Source organism: Papaver somniferum, chromosome 7, assembly GCF_003573695.1.
Source record: "Papaver somniferum cultivar HN1 chromosome 7, ASM357369v1, whole genome shotgun sequence".
NCBI lineage: Eukaryota > Viridiplantae > Streptophyta > Magnoliopsida > Ranunculales > Papaveraceae > Papaver > Papaver somniferum.
The window spans coordinates 228241962-228251865 of NC_039364.1; the positions used below are offsets into that span (position 1 = coordinate 228241962).

The following is a 9904-nucleotide window of genomic DNA, read 5'->3' on the forward strand; positions in this document are numbered from 1 at the left end:
ATTAAGAAAACAGCAAATTGCTTTTGAATGCATAATGCCACTTGCTAATTTCCCAGACAAGTACTTAGGTGTTCATCTAACTCCAGGTAGAATCAAAACTCATATATTTGGAATTGTGTAGAACAAATCCAAGCAAGCTTAACTGGATGGATGGGTAAGCTCTTATCTTTTCAAGAAAGACCGATTTTAATCAAGCATGTTCTCAGTAGCATTCCTATATATAGTATGTCAGTTTATAAATGGCCTCAAAGAGCTCTAAAGGATTGTGAGCAAATGATAAGAAATTTTCTTTGGACTGGAGATCCTTCAAAAAGAAAGAGTGTTGTGCTTAAATGTGACAAAGTTTGTTCTCCATTTGAAGAAGGAGGTCTTGGCTTGAGAAGACTAGAGATTATGAATAAGGCATTGCTTATGAAATTTTGGTGGAAAATACAAAACAGCAAGGAAGATTGGGCTATATTTTTTCAAGAAAAATTCATTACAAAAAAAGGGGACTGGATTGGATATTATAAGAAATCTTCTATTCTTCCTGGCTTGAAATGGATCTCTGAAGATGTGCAAAAATTCACAACATGGATAGTTGGCACTGGATCAAAAATATCAGTTTGGAATGACACTTGGATAAAGGATAAACCTTTGTGTGAATTATATCCTGATAATGCATATCTTAATGAATTCCCTGTCATGAAAGTTGAAAACCTAATAGTTGATAATGAATGGGTTATGCCTTCTGAACTTCTTGATATGGTTTTAATTAATGAGCTACCTGTACTCAGTTTGGAGGAAGACAAAAGAATCTGGAGTGGCACAATTACTGGGGATTTCTCTGTTTCTTCTGCAGTTGAGTGTATCAGAACAAAGTATTCAAAAGTGAGTTGGGTACATCAGGTATGGAATTACTCAATTTATCCAAATATTTCAAGCAATATCTGGAAACTTATAAGAAATATTTTCCCAACTGATGAAAAAATGAAAACTAAAAAATTTCAACTTGCTTCTAGATGTTGTTTTTGTAAGAAAGATGAGGAAACTCTAATACACATTCTATGGAAATGCAACTATAGTGAGCTAATTTGGAAGTGGTTAGGAGGGATGTTTAATTTCAAGAATCTTAAGTCCTTTGATGAAGTCTTTAGTTTTGCAAAACATAAAAGTCCCGCAGTTGGTGAAATATGGAGATATGCTGCTTTCATTACTCTCAGGGAACTGTGGTTTCAAAGAAATAGAAGTGTTTATGAGGATGAAGTCTTCAATGAACAAAATATTAAATCAAGAATCCTGAAACTTACTGCTGAAGAAGAAATTAGAATGAAACAGCTCATGTGGAATACTGCATATGATCTGCAAATGCTAAAAAAGTTTGGTATGAAATGCAGAAGGGTCAAGACTTGTGTTGTTAAAGAGATTTCCTTCAAATTGCCTCAGAAGAATCAACTTCTCTTGTGTTGTTATGGGGCTTCAAGGGGGAACCCTGGGAATTCAGGTTATGGGATTATGGCCAGAAATGATAAAGGAGAAGTGGTGGTAGCTATAGAAGGAGGTCTGGGATTGCTACTAATTTCTTTGCGGAAATTATGGCAATTCTTTGTGCAGGAGAATGGGCTATCCATAATGGTTTCAGAATCATTCTTTTCAGTACAGACTCAAAAGCAGCAAAATTTGAGAGTTCCTTGGTTTGCAATTGATAGATGGAAGCAAATCTGCAACATTGCTACCAAATGTGAGTTTCTTCATAATTACAGAGAACTGAACTTCTCTGCAAATTATCTAGCTAACAGAGGAGCAACTATGCAGAGAGGAGATCAACACATATACACAAGCAAACCTCCCTTCCTTGTAAATCTTGAAAATGAAAAGCAGAAGTACTTTAGGACAGTTTAGTTTATAATCCTTTTTTGTGTATTTTTGTTTTTTCCTGGTTGTAATTCTGCCCTCATTGTAACTTTGAGTCCTTTGGTTATTAATAAAATTATTACTTAGCAAAAAAAAAGGTTATCGTATGTGTTTTGGTCTAACCATGGATGACAAAGCCAAGGAGTGATCAGTTCCTTAATTGGATAAGGTATCGCTAACAGTTTTAGACTTGTACTCATAACATGTTTGATGTGATTGTAGATAGTGATAAAAGTGGTTCGATTCTCAGACTTGCGAAGGATAAAATATAGACTTAAATTCTAAAACAAAAATAGAAAACTCAAACAAAGATGATGTTGTTATCAATATTAAAAGAACACTGAGGCTAAGATTCCACTATTTTCCAAGTTCAAAGTGATTTAAATCCAATATTTATATTTATTCAATTTTTTCGTTTAATTTGATTCTAAGATGTTGCAACAAGTAGATTTTTAAAATAACAAGTGTAAATCAAAAGCATGGGATATCAAAAACCTAAGTCCAAGCATATACCATCAATGGAAATCATAATTGTTGAATAAAAATCATTAAAACAATTCTCAAACAAGGCAAATAATCATATAAATAATTGTAATAAATAAGATAAATAGAAAATACCACTCTTTATTGGAAAAATAACTTCCTCTATCGCCTCAGCAATGGGGTTTAGCTCCTCATATCAAAAACAGGTTCAAAATATTTTTGCATTGCTCAAAAGGTGTTTTCAAAGGTGAAGAGACACAAAGGGAGTAAAACAGTTCAATCGCAACGTTTATATGTGTTGCAGATCGACTGTTACAAGAGAAACAGAAGGAATAGCACTGCTACAGTAAGGATAGAAGCGAAGTGCTGTAGAACAACGGAAGTGTTTTGCGACAGTTGGGCGTGGGTTGATGTTCTTCGTGTTCTTCAGCAGCACCAGCAGAACAACTTTCCTGCAACTCGTCTCCTCTGGTTCTCTAAACTACCCCAAACTATTCGTCACCCCTCTCTGCCTCGAAACCAACCTATTTATACCTCACAGGCTCCCCAATATCTCGAGAAATTCTTGGGTTATCTTCATTATTCTTTCTCGATAAGTTACGAGAATATCTCTCTTTAACCTCCTATGCATGCGTCTTCTGAGTTAAATCTACATACCAGAATCTCTTAAGGATGTTATGGAATCGAGCAGATACCAATCTTCCCTTATCTTCGACCAGTTGTTAACATATTTTCAACCAAAATCCCGTGATACTCTCCAACCTTTGTTTCCTATTAAACGAAGATTAATCCCTGAGTTTTGGAATCTTGCCAACATACAATCCATGTTTAACTAAAACAGGGTGTTTCCAATCCAGTTCAGGCAGAAAATCCGATCAAATTCCATCTACTACCGAATCAGAAAGTCCGTGATATTTCACACCTCTGTTTCTTGCTCCCGGATTATCTAGCCAAATTTGATCGATGAAAACAGACATATCAGGCCTGTTATGCTCCAATGGGTCCAGCCCATAATAAACATGCGGTTGAATCTCCCCAGAGTGCCGAAAAAACCAAATCCAAGCTTTGTCTCGCTGTTGCCTTGTTTCCCGCCAAAATCTTCATTTGAATCATGAAGAAGAAGAGGCTCCCCCTATCCAGAGTAGGGGTGCCTTTAGCAGCTGTCCAGGGGGTGCCCTGAGGATGCCCCTTAGTAATTCGGGTACCCCTTATCCATAGTGAGAGTCCGAATAGCAAGTGTCCTCCGGGTGCGCTTTTCGACAACTTTTCGAGCCGATTTTTCCAAAAATGTTTATTAGACAAAAATACCTACACACACATAAAACACCATAATAAGTACAAAAATGAGCACTATCAATATATAGAATCGAGACAAATTAGACACAAAAATGTGTCTATCAAATACCCCCAAACCTTTTATTTGCTAGTCCTCGAGCAAAGATAAAATAGAAAAATAAAATCCTAACTCACTGACGCAGGCATCGTCGATTGCATTTAGCGTATGCAATAAGCCTTTAAACCCCTAGGTGGCCCTAGTGGCCGAGTTATAGTCTCGGGAGGGCTTACCAGAGGTATACTCACAAAACCTTTATACTCCAGACCCTAGCTATCTACGCAGAACCTTGGAAAGCACTAAAGAATCTCCTTCGTTGGCATGCTTATTGACTACAGGAAGAAATACCCTAATGCGAAATTCCAATTGTTGTACACGAGTTTGCACTCAAGCATACTAAAATTCATATAAAGTGACAGAGCTCTACTCAGATAGTTGCACTATGGACATCAATATTCGGAGTCAAACCAATCACATGGATAGATTAAGAGATGGATATAGAAAAACGTAGATGGTTTTGATGTTTACTAAGTGAACGGTGTTCCTCATATCTGTCTGAAGGCCTCCGCCAAAAATAAACCTATCCTAATGGACTGAGATACTAATCTGACTAATATCAACACAACTGGCATATACAAGGGAACCAGTGATTGATAATCCTAACTCTAGGTCAACGCAGCTGGCATATACAAGGGTACCAGTGGTCGACTTTATTGAATTTATTCCTTTTGGTCAAATGGTCTGGTTTCAATTTATTTATTTTCATCTTTTTTTTTTTCAATTTTTTTTTTCATGGTATCTCAATCACTCTAATTCACCCTAGCATTGGTAACAACTTGAATCGTGAGCCCCACCTAATCACTTAGAGTAACATAGTTTAAAAACAAAATAAAAAATAGAAGTGAAAATGACTCAACGAGATATGGTGAAACTATCATGTTATTTCTAACACCTGAGCTCTGTGCTTTTATGAATAGACTCTTCTAGATGTTTCCATCTAATCAGATTGGTTCCTCAACTCCTACAACCAAAATGCTTCCATCCACTTAGGTTGGTTAGTGCTATCCTTAATATGCATAAATTTCTAGGATCTGGAGTTTATTTAAAACAAAAATTTTCTACCCCACCCCCAAACTCAAATCTAACATTGTCCTCAATGTTTTGAATGAAAGAACAATACCAAAAATATAAGTAACATGAGGAAATAGTAAAGAGAGAGTTCGGAAAGATAGTACCTGGGTGAAGTTAAACCAAAAACTAACAAAAATATTATACAACATACAAATCGCCTCGATGGTCAATCAAGGGTAAACAGGGTCCTCCAGAGGGACCTCCTCAACATCACCTGTAGGAAAAGGTTCTAAAAAGGGATTCAATCTCTGACCGTTAAACTTTGAAGAACTAGTACCATCTGATGTCTCAATCTCAATAGCGCCATGAGGAAAAACAGTACGGACCACAAAAGGACCGGTCCACCGAGAGCGCAGTTTCCCGGGGAATAGATGCAAACGAGTGTCATACAAAATAACTTTTTGACCTGGAGAAAACGACTTCCGTAAAATATTCTTATCATGCACAAGTTTCATTTTGTTCTTATACTCCTTAGCACTATCATATGCATCACTACGAATATCATCCAACTCATTGAGCTGGAGCTTTCTGTGAGCTCCTGCCTTGTCAAGTGAAAAGTTTAGCTGCTTAATAGCCCAATAGGCTCTATGATCTAACTCAACAGGCAAGTGAAATGCCTTGCCAAATACTAAATGGTAGGGTGACATTCCAATGGGTGTCTTAAACGCGGTACGGTAAGCCCATAAGGCATCAGTAAGCCTCGACGACCAGTCTTTCCTATTGGGATTAACTGTTTTCTCTAAAATACGCTTAATTTCCCTATTGGAAACCTCTACCTGACCACTAGTCTGTGGGTGATACGGGGTAGTGATGAGTCCTAAAAAGTGCATATTTCTATATATTTTTCTTGGCATTTAACTCATCTTTTGTGCATTAATTCTACATTTTATCCCATATTCTGTATTTTCATTGTTTTCAAGAATAAATATTTTTATTAATTAATTTTGCATTTTTAGGTAATAAATAAAGTCTGGATGACTTGCGGAGCAAATAGAGCAGAAAAGTAGTGAAAAGCCGGGAGGAGTTACGCAAGGAAGCCGCGAAGAACGTTGTGCATAAGACCAAGAGGCTAGGAATGGGCTTGAAGAAGAAGAATTGTCCTTAAAGAAGATATGGGATTGGCATACCCAAGGCCCAAAGCCCTTTCTCAAACCCATTTCCACTATCCAAGCCCGTCTCGGATTTCAGCCGTCAGATCGAAGCATTTCAGCATCCTACGGTCGCTCCATCATCGCACATCAAACTCCGAAGCTCCCGCTTTACATCGCAACGCCCATCTCCATCTTGGGCCGTCCTTTTCGTTGCATTCCTCCATCCGACGGTCGCTACCCACAGCCTCCCATCTCACCGTTGGATCCACCTACCATCGTCACATCCCACAGACCAGATCGCGAAACGTCATCCCTCGCTGAAACCGCTCAACACTACAGTACCAAACACCCTACACCTCTACCAAACGCCCCCTACCCCAAACTCAGTCGACCTCTTTCTTCTCCACCTTACCCTGCTGCAAAACCACCTCTCCCTGCAACTGTCGCCACCACCTTCTCCCTGCCACATCCACCCTAGTTCCGCCACCATCATCACCCTATCGACCAACAACCAAAACCCATCTCCCCCCTAGCCCTCTAGTTCCCTATTTTCTCACTTTTTCACGCTTCTTTGCCTGAATCCCTAGGCGTGAAAAACTGATGAATTAGGTAACCTAGAGTTGCAATTGGCGCATGAGAAGAGGTCAGGGAGCAATTACAAAGCATGGGTCGACGATTTCAAGGATCAATTTCAAAAAATTAGGTAACCCTAATTCAACTGATTTTTGGGGAAGGACCCTAATTTTGTAGTTTTGGGAAATTGGGTCTGTGGGTATAAATATGTATTGTTGGGTTGTGTTAAAGACATGCCTGGACTAGCCAGTGTGTCAATTAGGTTTAGTTTTAGATTTATTTGTTTTCCAATTTCAACTTATGCTTCACTGTTTAGTTCTTAGGTTTTGTTTAAATTTTTAATTCAATCTCAGTTCATGTGAATGTTTTGTTCAAATTCTGTTTATGTTAACCACCATGTTTGTTATGCTTTTATCCATGTTATGTTTGTGTTAAATTCTATATATGTAATGTTTCTTCACATGATCCTGTAATCTCAGAGAAGACTCTTAAGCCATTATGGTTAGCCATTAGGTTAGTTTTTGTTGAACTCAAAATAGCTTAGGCTAGTTAGATTCCTAAAAGCCCAACTGACTTGTGATTAGTGGTGCTGTAAGAAGACCACTAATGCTAGGGGTCAGTGGTGGCTCTAAGGGGTTAATCAGCTACATTAGTTAGTAAGCCACTGCCTAGTTAGTCTGTGATTGGCTGTGCTTTAAACAGACAACCAATGCTAGGGGTTAGCTAAGGCTGTAAGGTTAGTTAACTAGACATAAGACAAAAACTTAACCTAGATGAACTAGCTAGGTGAAGGGAATTTTCATCCATCTCCTTACACTTCTCATCCACAATTTCTTTTCCATGTTCTGTTTTGGTTAAGTTGTTCTTAGTTTTTCTTATTCTTTGCCACTGCCTTTGGCTCACTGCCACTGAATTTTTCTTTGGTTCTTTAGTTCACTGTCTGTCACTAGCTCAGCTATCTAGGAAACTTCAATAGCCCTCTCCAAGTCCCTGTGGACAAACCCTTTCTTCCCATCACTAGCTACAACTGACCCTGTGCACTTGCAGGTCAGTTTGTAGGTTGTTTTCAAAACCCACCAGGTAGCTACTTTGTGGGTAATACCTTATTGTTTCATTAACAGAGCAAACGGTCTATTACAAAAGTGTGAACCCCCATCACTAATTATAGCTCGCGGTGTACCAAAACGTGTAAGTATATTCTCTTTCAAACTTCTGACGGTTATCATACCTAGTGTTATTATAGAGAGCATTGGCTTGCTCTTCATTATTCTGGCCTTCCCAAAAAGGCTCCAATCTACCACTAGTGTGACCCACTTCTAAAGCTTCTAACCTTTTCGCTATAGCAGCAATTTTGGCATCTGATTCAAAGCTTCCTTCTACCCTATTAACGTTTCCTCTGCCTAGAAGAATTGTTTTCTGGGGTACCCTATTGCTTTCCCACTGTTGGGTCTTTTCGGCGATTTCATGCAAATATGTCATCGCATCATCAACTGTTTGATTTTCAAACCCACCTGTACACATCGACTCTACTGTAGTTGTAGTGGGATAATCTAAACCCTCATAAAGGATCTGAACTAACCTAACCTTTTCTAAACCATGATGAGGACATTGGGCTAATAAATCATTGAACCTTTCCAAATACCTATACAAAGACTCTCCCTCTTGTTGCGAAAGCGTGCAGATTTGCGTCCTAATAGACGATGTTTTGTGCCTAGGGAAAAACTTGTTCAAAAAGGCAGATGTAAGTTGTTCATATGTTTCAATTGATTCGGAAGCCAAACTATACAGCCACGACTTGGCTTTATCTTTTAAGGAAAAGGGGAATAACCTGAGTTTCAAAGCATCATCATCAAGGTTTCTAATTTTCAGGGTACTACAAATTTCCTCAAAGTCCCTAACATGGAAATAGGGGTTTTCATTTTCTTTCCCTAAAAAGATTGGGAGCAACTGTAAGGTTCCAGGCTTAAGTTCATAATTTGCTTCAGTTTCATGTAACTTGATACACGAGGGACGAGTAGTCCTAGTAGGGTTCAACAAAGCTTTCAAAGTTGCCATTTCTGGCGCTATTGGACTATCAGGGATTTTCTCCTCAAGCGGACGTTCAAAAACGAAATTTTCAAGAATCAGACTTTCTAAATTGAGGTAATCGAGATGCTTAGAACTACTAGGTTTCTCTTTAACGAATCTACCTAGGGCGTCTCTTTTACGTTCAGGCATGCAACAGAATAAGGTAAGGAATTCTATGCAAACACAAAACAAGGCTGACTCAACCAAATCAAACCTAAATTTCTAGCAAACAAAAAGCATGATGGCTCCACTTAGATTGTTTCTAGACCAGCTCCTATTCTTTCGAAAAGGAACTCGGTACAATCTGAGCAAACCCCTCTGGAATCAATCCGAGTCAAAGTAATTTGAATCGAGGCGAGGGAAGCTTAGTGGAGCTTTGATACCCAAGACCTCACCGGTTACAAGGCGGCGCAGTCATGCATTCAACTCACTGAAACCTTCAAGAACTTCGAAGTACGCTCAAAAGAGTAACCAATATTCTTCGAACGACTTTCCTATTAAGCTCGTTACCCTATAGGTATCGTTCTAGTCAAAATTTTAGGCTTAGGTTCGCGTTTGGTTTCGTTTTCCTAAGGCGGGAAAGAAGAGAATTGTGATGAAATCCGAACCCTTATCATGTATGGCCAGTCCTTGACCTTTACTAGAAAATTAAAGTAGCCGTTTTCAAGTCCTCAACATATATGCAAACGAAGGAATACAGTAAACCCCCTGACAGGGGATTCGCGGGTGTTTCGAAAAACTTACCTCCCGTACCAGACGGGCGAAGAACTGCTGAAGTCGACTCGGGCCACGACTCCTATGTCATGTACGAACCCGAGGGGCCGAGGCGATATCGTAATCACCGTCCTTCTCTGCACACAGTTTATATTTAAACCAACCCTTCCTTAGGGTTTTAAAAAAAAATGTCCAAAGTCCAATGTCCAAGTGTCCAAAAAAGAAAAGAAAAATTACAAAAATAACAAACCCTAATTCAGTTCTCTCTCTTTTTTTTTATAAAGGAAAAAAACAAACCCTAAAAAAAAAAAAAAAAAATAAAGAGAAAATATCTAAAAAGAAATTGTCTTCTTCTCCGTTCTTTTCGCTTTAAGCTTTCGCTCCAAGTCTTTACGAAATCACCAAACTCCTTGGCTCAATTCGCTTTATGATCCAAAACCTGTAGGCAAAAGATAAATACCCAAAAAAGTAAAAAAGAACAAAAATAAAAAAAACCTAAAAAATAAAAAATAAAATGAAAAAAAAACGAAGTCTAAAACCCTAAAAGCAAATCCGCATCGGCGGCGCCAAAAATTGATGTGATTGTAGATAGTGATAAAAGTGGTTCGATTCTCAGACT

General features: G+C 38.4%; 1 protein-coding gene across 1 annotated transcript; it reads left to right on the forward strand.

Moving 5' to 3' along the window:
* The first annotated feature begins 225 nt into the window (after positions 1–225).
* Positions 226–1881, forward strand: LOC113296067. The gene has a single exon (XM_026544405.1). It carries the CDS (start codon positions 226–228, stop codon positions 1879–1881), a length of 1656 nt encoding a protein of 551 aa, XP_026400190.1.
* The last annotated feature ends 8023 nt before the right edge of the window (positions 1882–9904 follow it).

Bases quoted from the DNA above. Each gene is read 5' to 3' on its own strand.
- LOC113296067 (XM_026544405.1), top strand. From the start codon at position 226: ATGTCAGTTTATAAATGGCCTCAAAGAGCTCTAAAGGATTGTGAGCAA.